At 37.0% G+C, this 12,699-nt stretch overlaps 1 protein-coding gene across 1 annotated transcript in view; it reads left to right on the forward strand.

Moving 5' to 3' along the window:
• MAP3K15 (mitogen-activated protein kinase kinase kinase 15) overlaps window positions 1-12,699 on the forward strand; it is a 94,167-nt gene that overhangs the window by 63,528 nt on the left and 17,940 nt on the right. Inside the window, exons 13-18 of the mRNA XM_076356657.1 lie at window positions 2,442-2,537; window positions 4,166-4,253; window positions 8,023-8,156; window positions 8,785-8,912; window positions 11,497-11,627; window positions 11,916-12,021. Coding sequence (XP_076212772.1) covers window positions 2,442-2,537; window positions 4,166-4,253; window positions 8,023-8,156; window positions 8,785-8,912; window positions 11,497-11,627; window positions 11,916-12,021 — 683 coding nt within the window. The remainder of the gene's footprint in view (window positions 1-2,441; window positions 2,538-4,165; window positions 4,254-8,022; window positions 8,157-8,784; window positions 8,913-11,496; window positions 11,628-11,915; window positions 12,022-12,699) is intronic.

A 12,699-nucleotide genomic window follows, 5' to 3' on the forward strand; every position in this document is an offset into this window, starting at 1 on the left:
GAGTTTCTCAAGGACTAGCCTTTAAATAGTTAAAGTAGTTCCATTTTGTGATGCCTAGATGAATGGAAACACTAGTCACAAGTAAATGGATCCAAATATTAGTACAAAAGAACATCAGAATATTATATAGAAAGAACAGGATTGTTCTGAGAACTGAAAGGATAGAAAAGAATCACATTTGGTATTAACAACTGCAAAATGCACGACTACATTTAGAAGCTAGCTTATATATTTTAAGTTGGGCTACTTTGCTGCCAGAAAGAGGAGAGGCAGAGCACCAGGAGAGAAAACAAAATGAAACCTATCTGTACAGCCTGGCAGTGTGTCTATAGCATTTTTGCTCTCTGTCTGCATTATGCAGGCTGTAGCTAAGAACCAGAGGAGCCGTAAGCACACGGAACACGAGGTGGGCTTTTGCCTTCTCTCTGCGTTCATGAGTAACTACATTGGTGGATCTGGCCTTTCTAGGGACGTAAATGGCTGTTGGCTGGGGCCAGTTGTGTGAGTGCATAAACAAGTGCTTGAAAAACTTTCTGATTCAAGTACAAGGATAAATTCAGATACCTAATGAGTTCCGTAGTTCTCAAAGCAGAGGGCTTCTGGGCTGTGATTTTGACCATAAGCCCCTAAGTTTTAGCTCCCAAGTTTGTCTTCTCTGAACTTGTATAATTTGCTTAATCAAATAAGGTCAGTGAAAAAGTATTTCTCTGAATAAGGTGAGTGGTGATTGTTATGAAGGCCTACAGTTGTGGATTTGGACATAGATTCTACGATAACTTCAGTATTTTCTTCTAAAAGAAGCAGGTTTTGGTTTAAATGAATTTGATGTGATATTTTATTCTACTACTTTAATGCAATGTGAGTGGATGTGAAGTTGTCATTACTGAATTCTGTGGAGCTGACTGAGCATAACTCAGCATAACGTTTCTGAAAGATATTAATTACCTTCAGTCAACACACTGCACAGAAATTAATCTTTGAGAAAGATAACATTTAATTAAATGGAAGCAAGCAATTCATTTGCTTTGATTCTTAATCACTGCTGGGGATTACAAAGCTCAAAGAGGCAATCTTTTTAAACTTAGTGGAATTAGATGTTTGCTTTGTATGTGATAACTTACAATTGCTATACTTTTGAAACTGCATTAGTTTTAGTAAAGAAAAATTAGTGGTCTCAGTTAACTTATACTCTATCAAAACCCTTAACTTGTATTTATGCTAACCAGTTCATTTTATATACCACATGCGTTACACTGTTTATAATATAGTATTGTTACTTAGATACTGTCTTGTCAATCCTATATTTGCCCTTCGAAGAATCATCTTGCTTTGTCTCTTAGTTCTTGTGTCAGGTATGTGCTAATCTGCCTTGCTAGGCTAGAAACTGCTATGCCAGAACGAAGCTACAGAATGGCGTAGTGTATTTTCACATATTTCTGAAAAAATCTTCTGGCAAAATTCTAATTTTTTGGAACGTTTGTCCATGTAGCCCTTAATGATGCCAAAGCAAGTTGGTCTTGTAACATTCTGCAACTTTACTATAGTCTACTGTCAAGTATTTTAACTAACTGGCTCAACAGAGGCTAAGCAAAAATCTGAGAGTTTGACTAAACAGATCAGGCAAGAATCTAATGAATTTTATTAATCTAATGCACAAAAATTATGAGAAAACCTTAACAAGCATAACAACTTGGCATTTATGTAGAATGATACTGAAGTGCAAGTGTTTGGAATAAGAGATTAATTCCTAGATTTACTTTCATATTGATATTATGTTTTATGGCCTCGTCACTTCTTGCTTCAGTGCGTTTACGTGGGATATGTATGACACTGGCAAGACACAATATGCAATAAATAATCACTTTGCCAAATTATTGCTGCAGTTTGGAGTAAATATTGGTTATTCCAAAACTTGTTTATCAGTATTAAGGCCATAAAAAGTATATACTGTGAAGGGTCTGCTACACCGTAGGTATTTCCCAGTTCAGTTTTACTGTTGCAGTAATGGAATTATAAAAACCAGAAGTACTTGTCAAGCTTAGAAGAAAGGCTTTCTTTATAGCTAGATTAGTGTCAAAGCAATTCATTTTCCATAGAGGTGTCATCAAATACCAAGAAATCTGATGGAACTGTGTAAAAATGGAAGGGGAGATGAACAACAAACAAACCTCAAAACACTTCCGATAAACGAGTATTTTACCAAAGTAAGCAGTAGCTTAATCATTTATCAAATTGGAGATAGGATTATAGAATATATAAATAAACTCAAAGCTTCTAGTTGTAAGGAAAATAAATATAATTGCATACTGCCTCTCTGAGGTAATTAACTGTGAAAAAGGAGTTTGCTAAGTGCTCGTAATTCAAAAAAATTAATTCCTCCTTGCTCTATTTCTTCTAATAGTTACACCCAAAATAATCTTTTCTTAATGTGAATTTTATAGCATTTCCAAGTTTGATGAACGATGTTGTTTTCTTTATGTCCATGACAACTCCGACGACTTTCAAATCTACTTTTCTACAGAAAACCAGTGTAGTAGGTGAGTTCAGTTTGTGTGGGTATTGCATGCGAGATCTATGTCCTAAATAGAATTAATTTAGTAAAGATTGAAAGCTGACATTTTTGCTTGAGAAATTAATTATTTATTTCTTCACTTCTTTTTTCTTGATGAAGAAGCAATGAGCTAAATTCAATGATATTTAAGGTGATGACTGCAGTGTCCCATTACACTTGTTGGCTGGTTCTGATCCGTTTACCTACAAGTCATTAGGTCTGAGAAAAGGCTTAAGTAGCTTATTCTAATTTACAACTATTATCTTCTTTTTATGTGTCTTGGCCATGTCGTGTAAGGTAGTATATTGGTTTAGGTTCCCTTAAGTACCTGTTCAGTTTGATTTAAGTAAAAGCAAGTAGATGTAACAGAAATTTCTAGCTTATATTGTGTCACAGATATCTGTTACTGTTTGCGCCTGTATTCAAGTATTTCCTGATGATCTGTTGTCTCTAAACAGTAAGCATGCTAACTGAATTTCAGGCCTAAATCTTTACAGACCAAATTCTTCCTGGGGACTGATATTTGGCATATAAACCTTCTGAATGAAGTAGGAGTGATTTGTTAATACTCTTAATATTTGGGGTTGGATGGTATATTTAGTTTTCTTGCACTAATTATTATTTATGTATTACATGGAATAAACTCAGGTTAAAAAAAAATTATTAGCTCTGCAGAGTGCAGTGCGTAAAAGATAGGAAACACTAAAATTAATGTTACCTGCTCAGCCTTAATTTGGCATCGCAATTTGTGTGTTATGAAACATGGTCACATTTTGTATGCCTTATTCAGTGCACAACAGGAGTCTGTTCCAGAGATATGTGTCTATTAGTCAGTGAAAGAGATGTGAATATTTTATAATAATTTTTAATAATTGTTAACCATTTGTTATGGAATTTGGAAAAAAGTGAATGGCTCAGGCAGGGAACTACAGAAAAATATGGTCTTGTACTTAAGGATCTCTATCCCAGAGAACTAGATGAAATTAGTTAAAATTCTGTTCTTCAAAACACGTTACTACTTTTATATTCTTGGCTTTCTGGATGCCTGACTAGAAGCCACAAAATCTGATTTTCAGAAATACTGAGTAATCATGCTTGCAACCAAAGTCCATAGGAACATTTAAATTAAACTGAAGGTAATAGAATTCTCATCACTACACAGAAGGAGAACCACCCAATATGATGTTGCGGATTTAGCACTCCTGAATTGAACCATTGAAAATCAATACTTCATTTTTTACTATCTCAACTTTTTCTCTAATGACATTTGTAAAGACAAGGCCATACTAAGCACTTTCCATCAAAGTATACAGCAAAAATACTTGAGTTGGATCTACCAAGATTTTACTATGCAATTACAGTAACAAGCAAGTATTGGGTTCTGCTACAGCAAATGAAATAATTTTATAAATAATTAGGCTTTTCAGTGTGTGTTTGATGTTCTTCCTCATTTAAAATAGGATAAATATGGCGAAAGTAAGTAGCGAAAGAAACCTATGAACATGCTAGTCAGTTTATTAGCTTGAAAGCAAAGCCCACCTTGTGAAGAATCTGTTTAATCTCCTTCCAAAAGGATATTTTTCTTTGATCCTGTGCTATTTATTGCTTTTTTAGATTCTGTGGGTTGGTGAAAGAAATTTTGTCTGATGCAGTTGGCAGTACTTTGGAACTAGAAGGAGAAATAGATGGAGACACATTGGAGGTATGTCAAGGATAAAAGATCCAAGAACTCCGAAACTCTTTCTCTGTCTTCCCTGCACTTTCATATCAGTATGCTAGAAAGATAATAAATAGCATTTAAACTCCTTAATTGTATATGCAATTTCAACTCTTACAAAACTGTTTGTACACAAGAGTTGCATTCATTTGAAAAAACACATTTCTAATGAAGTCAGACCGTTACTACTGTAAACTGTAGAAATCCCTAATGAAGGATGTTACTGATCTTGTATTTATGTTGCAAACAATCTATAGATGAGAATCATCTGGTATCAGCTGGCTTAAGTGGATAAAAAAGATAAGATATTAAATAAATTCTAGGAAAAAGCCATTTAGCAAAGGGACTTCAGTTTTTCTAGCTGGTACCTGATACTGTTACTACTCCAGATAATTTCATTTGATGGGCTTTTTCTGTCGCAGAGATTTGCAGATATTTAGGATCAGATTCATCCATTGTGCTTTTTACTTATCACTGAAACATCCATGTTAGGAACCTAGTAGCTGTAGGCTTTCTTTATAATCAGTACAGAGGGAAAACAAAATACTTGGAAAGGGTTATTCACATTTTATGTAGGCTCAGGTTAGGGTAGGGGAATCCATGTCTTCATAAGACACACTGCCTCATAGCAAACGTCCATATTTGTAGCACTAAGTATGTGTCCTGTGCTTCTCTTTTATTTGTTTTGAAATCTGAAAAGCCATCATAAAAAGTAGATTGTAACTTTTATTTGTAGTCAAGCAAATTCAGTTAATCCGATTAATGAGTGTAAAAACCCTACTGTGGTTTGTTTGAGCTGGGTATCTTTCTTACCGCATCTCATTCCAGCAATTCTCTTAGGCTTACGATTCAGAGCAGCTCTTTATGATAGTGAATCTTTTGTAGTACCTGAGGCTTCAGAAGAGGATTAAGAAAGTAGAAGACCCTCTGCGGTACTGTTGAATGTAATTGCGTATGGTGGGGAAGGTGAGTTTTTGCACTGAAGTTTGTGCATAGTGGCCACAGAATTCTCTCCTCAAGTGAAAAGGACAAGATATGCCCAGCTTAATACATACATCTGTGGTCTCAGCATAGGGTCAGGGCTCTGCCTTGGCAAAGACAGGGTATTATCTATAGCTGCAGATTTTACATTGCGTACTTAGCATAGCAGGGCAATCTCCAAACAACACAGTCTATTCAACTGTATAATAGTCTCTCAGAGTAAGTGAGCTCACCGTGGCTTGAGCCTTTTAAAAACTGAACTGGAAAAAGCCCTGGAGAATGCACAGGAGGAAACAATCCTGCACGAATCAATGACATATGGAGAAATGACTACAGAAATTAATTTTAAATCTTGACGTTTTCACAATTATCACCTTGTACTTACTGTCTTAGGTCAGGACATTAAAACAGAAATCAAGATACAGAAGGGGAGGATTAATTTGTTTAGCTTATAAATGAGCTAAGACACTTACTGTCTTTCTGCAGCCTGAGATCTTGCATTTAAGAAGAGACAACATGGAAAATGCAGCTTTGTATGGTCTTGATGGGCTTGACAAGCACAGAGAAAGCAGAAGTTCTTACCGTTAATAAAACAACTGTTTATATTTGGGGAAGAGGAAGAAATAACCTTCAGCACAGTTTGGGGAAAGAAAATCTGATTTCAGTCAGAATTCTTATGAGAATGTTGTCCCAAGGGGTTGTATATTTTGGATTGTGGTATTATTTGAAAGCAACTACAGTTTAGTTCTACAGCTAACAAGGATTTGGAAGGAGAGTGAGTGTGGCAGTCCTTTCTACCTTAGGGTATTCACTTCTGGATATTGATATTGAAGAAGTTCCTATCACTTTAGGAGTACCTGCTGTACCCCAAATAGGATATCCTAGAGATCAGGCTCTGCCCTACCACGTTCATACAGAAGGTCAGCTATGAACACTTGTTTACTCATACCTAATGGTTGAATTGCACATCCAGTGGATCACATATTCAGACTTTTGTCAACCAGCAGTGATTTATTCAATCTTTGTAGCTGTTGGAAAGAGAGAAGGCAAATGTAAAGCAGCATCAAGTATATACAAGCCTATTAAACTGTCTACCAACTAGCATTGAACTATAAATCTCAACGATTTTCATGTATCATAGGACCCAGACTAGAGAACATAGGTTTCTCCACAGTAATTATGGAGTTGGCTTAGGACCCGTCTGTTGCAGATGGGGTTGCTGTCAATCTTAAATTCCGCAATGTGACTGCTGTATTTTCGCTGCACAGTTTTATATCATATGATAGCTGTGAAAGCTGGGTATGCTCCTACCAAAGAACCTGACAAGTTTTACATATGGCGTTTTGGGTCAGTTATGCCTATCATATAACAAGATTATGTTATGAACCGTGAAGTGCTGAAACATGGGAAATGAAACAGTATTAAAGCTGTGCTAACTCAAGTTTAGTTCCACTGAGCAGAATATGCTGTTAGGGTAAACGACAGATGGTTTTTCTTTAGCACCTTCCATACAGCAGCATGAAACTTGCCATCTTTGCTGAGGTGAACCGGGGGGAAATGTCAGTGACACATGGGCATTGCAATACCAGAGCTGCAATATGACCTGGGAAGACACTTCAGAGAAATAGACCTCAAGGCTGCATTCTGTATGAGAGAGTCTTATTGGATGAAGCAGAAAAGCGGTCATTGACAGAAATGTCAATAGTTATGGCCATTGTAAAAAGTTGGGTTGTTTTTTTTTTTTAATAGAGAATTCACATGAAGCCACAGAGAATACCCTGCAGTTTTCCCATATGGGACATCCTCTTGGATTTGGGAAGATACTAGGGGAGGTCTGTGTACTCCTGATCATATCTGATGCTATGAAACTGCCCAATTCCTTTCTTAACTCTTTGCAAAAGTGCTTTTTCAATATCCTTTATCAGTTCCCTGGTTTGAATCAGGGGTGTGCTGCCTAACCCAACTTCCATAAGAAATTTGGTTTTATTTAGTGTCTGGAATGTACTTTGATTAAGCATCATTCATCAATAGGCTTTTTCACTGACCTTGATAGAAGGAGAGCTCTGTGATAAGATCACCATATGGGACAAGACCATGAGGTGGTGTAAACTAGTGTAGCTTTACTGAAGTCAGTGAACCAGCAGTGACTTATTCAGCTGGCAATATGACCCAGCATGGTTTCAGCAGCAGTGGAAACCACCACTTCATACATTTAATCATCCTTGGAGAAGATGAGCATTTTTTTTTCACTTTTTGGAAAAGCTCATAATGAGGGGAATATGTCAGAAATGAATTTTGCTGTGGCTAAGCTCAAATGAGAGTTTAGGGTCTTAAAACAGTGTCCACCCACTGTAATGAGAATGTCACTTTCATCTGTTTATTAAACCGGTGGTTTTAAAATTATAGGTTACATTCCATACATTTATGTATTCTGAAGGCTCTGTCAGCAATTCTTAAGAGATGATACCTGAATGTGTTCTTTTGACAGCACTGTTTCATTGAATTTGCTTTAATGCTGTGTTCCTTGTTTGGGTGAATGCATTTCAAAGTTGGTTAGGGAAGATTGTTTTGTAAAGCAGGTAACGTGGAAATTTTACAAGTTGTATAATGCACCAGGCTGGTGGGTAACCTACTGTGCTACAGCTGTGCTGCAGTAACTACTCTGTGCTGTACTAAGTCAGTATAGTACATAACTCTTGTTAAAGCTCTCTGTAATGTCAAATGTTAGTGATAACAATTTCTGTGCTGCTTTGTTTATCTTTTCTGTTTGCAGTATGAATATGACTATGATGAGAATGGTGACAGGGTAGTTCTAGGGAAAGGTACTTACGGAATAGTTTATGCTGGAAGAGACCTTAGCAATCAGGTCCGAATAGCCATCAAAGAAATACCTGAGAGAGACAGCAGGTAAGACCTAGTTTATTGTTATATATACAATGCTAATGAAACTGCAGTTGTTTCCTGAAAACTGCTCTTCTTACCATGTATTTCTATGTGGTTAGTTTATAAAATCCCAGTATACTGAAATTCAATTATTATTTCCTCCTAGTATTCAACAGTACACTTTTGAGAATAAGGACTTCTTATTTTTTGGAAAATATAGGATATAAATATATATATCATAAATAATACAGTTTGATAATCTATATGTATATCATAAATTCTAGAATAAGACCTATTTTGGGTTTTAAGTTGCAGTTGTGTCTCATTTGCATTCTTTTTGGGGACGGGGAAAAGCATAAAAGGAGTTTTGAAGGCAAAGACAGTACTATGTAATGATACAGAAGAAAGGCATGTATAAATTCTTTGAGGGCATGTTTCTTCTTCAGGGTTCTTCTGAGATCTAGCTCTGTATTTTTTCTGAATAGGCAGCCAGTCACACTGCTTTTTGAAGGTCATGGACGTTTGCTGAGAATTGGATCAGTATCCCTAAAATCCATTGTTTGCAAACTAGCATTTAAGTGTAGCCTAGAACCTTTTCCTGCATTAGGAGATACGCCTTGATTCTTTATTTATTTTTTTTTTTTTTTAATAGGTATTCTCAACCTCTTCATGAAGAGATAGCACTGCATAAATATTTAAAGCATCGGAACATTGTCCAGTATCTTGGATCTGTTTCAGAAGATGGATACATTAAGATTTTTATGGAGCAGGTGCCAGGAGGTTTGTATCATTCTGAGCTTAGTCTCTCAAAGGAATCAAAAGGAGTTGGGACTCTAAACTTAGTGAAAGCAAATAGATGTGCACTTAATATGTTTGTGCACTGTATATGGCTTTTCTGTTGAGCCATTAACTACAGGTGGCATTATTCTCATATAAAGAATAGATTTGAAGTGTACAGGTCCCAGTACCCGCTCCCCTTTCCGTAATAATTACAAACCTAGAGAAAAGTCATTGAAAGTACTTGGTGTCAAATAGAATCACAGAATCATAGAACAGTTTGGGTTGGAAGGGACCTCTAAAGGTCATCTAGTCCAATCCCCCTGCCATGGGCAGGGACATCTTCAACTAGATCAGGTTGCTCAGAGCCCCGTCCAACCTGACCTTGAATGTTTCCAGGGATGGGGCATCCACCACCTCTCTGGGCAACCTCTTCCAGTGTTTCACCACCCTCGGCGTAAAAAATTTCTTCCTTCTATCTAGTCTAAATCTACCCCCCTTTAGTTTAAAGCCATTCCCCCTTGTCCTGTCGCAACAGGCCCTGCTAAAAAGACTGCTGCCATCTTTTTTATAAGCCCCCTTTAAGTACTGATAGGCTGCAATAAGGTCTCCCCGAAGCCTTCTCTTCTCCAGGCTGAACAACGCCAACTCTCTCAGCCTTTCTTCAGAGGAGAGGTGTTCCATCCCCCTGATCATTTTTGTGGCCCTCTTCTGGACCCGCTCCAACAGTTCCGTGTCTTTCTTATGCTGAGGGCTCCAGAGCTGGACGCAGTACTCCAGGTGGGGTCTCACCAGAGCAGAGTAGAGGGGCAGAATCACCTCTCTCGACCTGCTGGCCACGCTTCTTTTGATGCAGCCCAGGATACGATTGTGTTATAAAATAGTGGAGTTAGAGCTGTATAGTCCATTTAGCCTAAGCATCTGAATGATGACTGGAGCTTTCAGGATAAGTTGAGCAGTAACACTGAGCAATTAAGTATTATTTTGTAACTGCTATATACAAAGCACTGCTATTTCCTAGGTAGATTAGAGATAAAAGTTGTATGCTTCCCTTGCTCATAATTTCCAGTTTTGCTCCTCTAGCCTTCTCTACATTTTAAGATGTGAAGTCTGTCTATATCCTCTCTAGGTTATGTTTCCATCTCCCTTTTGCTATTTGCTCTTCAGTGTCAAGTACGTGTCAGAATGAGTGTTAAATTCTTGTATGAATATAATTTGCAAAATAAAAACAGAAATAAGGAAACTAGGAAAAAAAGTTCAGGTTTTCTAGGGAAGGTCCAGACACAAACATTCAAAGTGTAATTAAATACATCTGGGGCATAGGGAAGTTCGTTATTTTTTTAATTCCCATGACATTCTCACCTGAAAGCTGAGACAACTCTGACATGTGTGATGCATGCAGATGTGATGAGTTTATACCAATGCTTCCACTTGTTTTCCTGCACTTGTTAAAATTATCAGCTGATGTTGTTTACATACCTTTTTTTTCCCTGTTCATATATGCACAGCAGAGTGTGCTGTGATTAGTTGCTAATGTCAAGATATTATTGAACCAATTCAGATATTTTAAACTCTGCAGCCAGTCTTAAAAAGGAACCAGCTGTTCAGATTATGCAAGATTTTAGATTGAATGTGAGGAAAAATTTCTTTACTGAAAGAGTGGTTAAACACTGGAACAGGCTGCCCAGGGAAGTGGTTGAGTCCCCATCCCTGGAAGTATTTAAAAGACAGGTAGACGAGGCGCTTAGGGACATGGTTTAGTGGGCATGGTGGTGTTGGGTCAACAGTTGGACTTGATGATCTTAGAGGTCTTTTCCAACCTTAATGATTCTATGATTCTATAAGATTCTTTGAGGAAACTTCACTTTAGAAAGCTGTTCGTGTGGACTGAATATCCATTTAGCTGAATTTGTCTGTCATTAAGTAGACCCACTGCACTTAATTTATTATGAGCAGGAAAAGCAAAACTGTCTTTATTTTGCTTCATGATTAAAGTATTTGTGTTACTTAAAAAAGATTAGACTTATTACAAGTAGGGGAAGTGTGGAAGACCTATCTCCTACTCTGAGCATCCATTACTTGGTTTCTTTCAGGAGCTTTCTTTCCTCTGTCTGTGAGTATTTCCAGAAGTTAATCCCATATTTGCAAGGAAAAGACCCTTTCCTTTTTTTTTCTCCCTTCCCTGCCTCGAGTAAATCAGCTTCTCTTTGCCCATGCATGTGGTTCATGAATTATAGTGTATAACATCATACAGTGTTACTTTTAGCCTTTATTTCATTAAGGACTAAATGGTTGCTAGTCCTAGTCTCAACAGTTGTTTGACTGAAGTGAAGGAGATGCATCCAGTCCTATCATAACGTTTATTCCTGTCATGGAGGTGGAAGCTGAGCTGGCAAGAAAGAAAGAACCAGTCAAGAGCAGCAGCAAATGATTTGCTTTGAGGGATCTAGGAAGAATTTGGCTTAATTATAGGGACTGCATTTCTGTTGTATTAGGATATTGAGGAAAGGCTTAATCCAGACTTAAATGTTTCATGTTAATTTAGGGGTTTTGCTATCTTGGTACACTTTCTTCTTAACTCTTGTAGGCAGCCTCTCAGCTCTCCTAAGATCTAAGTGGGGCCCAATGAAAGAACCAACAATTAAATTTTACACCAAGCAGATTCTGGAAGGCCTTAAGTATCTCCATGAGAACCAGATTGTACACAGAGATATAAAGGTAAATTTTCCTTTAGTGTGTCTTGTGTGATTTGCTTTTTATCTTATTTACTTCAGTTAGTTTTACTCTAACCTGAAGTAGAATTTTTAATAGGATTTCATGGAAACTTAAAACAAAAGGGAAGAATAAAACAACCCCTTCTCCCTGGTGCTCCTAGAAAATTCCTTTGCAGAAAGGTATATTACAAAGATAACCACAAACTTGCAGGAGTATTGAGATTGGGATTTGGAATCTGTACTCATCTGTCTCCACTCCCCACTCCCCCCCCCCCTCTCATCCAAACCACAGGGGGATAATGTTTTGGTGAACACCTATAGTGGCGTGGTAAAGATATCCGATTTTGGTACTTCCAAACGGCTGGCAGGAATCAATCCATGCACCGAAACATTTACAGGTAGGACTAATTTAGCAGAGTTTGTAAGGGTTTTGATGATAGATTTAGAGTTAGAGCCAAGAGGCTCTTTGGATTTGTGATGAAAACACAATTAGGTCTCTATTTTCAGGGAAGAGTGAATGGGAGTGTGATCACCATAAACACAGACTTTCTATCTTTTTTTTTTTTAATGTAATTTTCTTCCATATTACTTTTTTTTTTCCTTAAACTTCTTAAGTGTGATGGGGTAATCATTTTTCTTCTAACTGTTTTTCATTAAGTAGCAATTGATTTGTTGCAATTACATCTGGAAACACTTGAATACAGCAACTTTTTCATTTAATAATCTTGATATTAGTATGCACACTTTCTTGAAGTATGCCTAAAAATGCAGAAGACCAAACACAAACTTACAAATACTTTCAGTTTTGAGGCATTAATTATAAAACCCAACCAACTGGCTAACTTGGTGTTATCAGCAGTAAAAAGAACAGTTTACATGAAAATACTAGGCTGGTATGTTACAGAAAAGCTTTCATATACAACAAGGTAGTAAAACTTGCAATATTCAGGGGAAACAAGATTTGCTGAGTAACAGCTGAAACTCCACATTGAAAAATGAATATATGATCACGTAATTACTGAATTCTTTCATCAGTGGAGATATAGGTAACATGATGTTTTCACTTGTTATATGGC

Source organism: Aptenodytes patagonicus, chromosome 1, assembly GCF_965638725.1.
Source record: "Aptenodytes patagonicus chromosome 1, bAptPat1.pri.cur, whole genome shotgun sequence".
Classification (NCBI taxonomy): domain Eukaryota; kingdom Metazoa; phylum Chordata; class Aves; order Sphenisciformes; family Spheniscidae; genus Aptenodytes; species Aptenodytes patagonicus.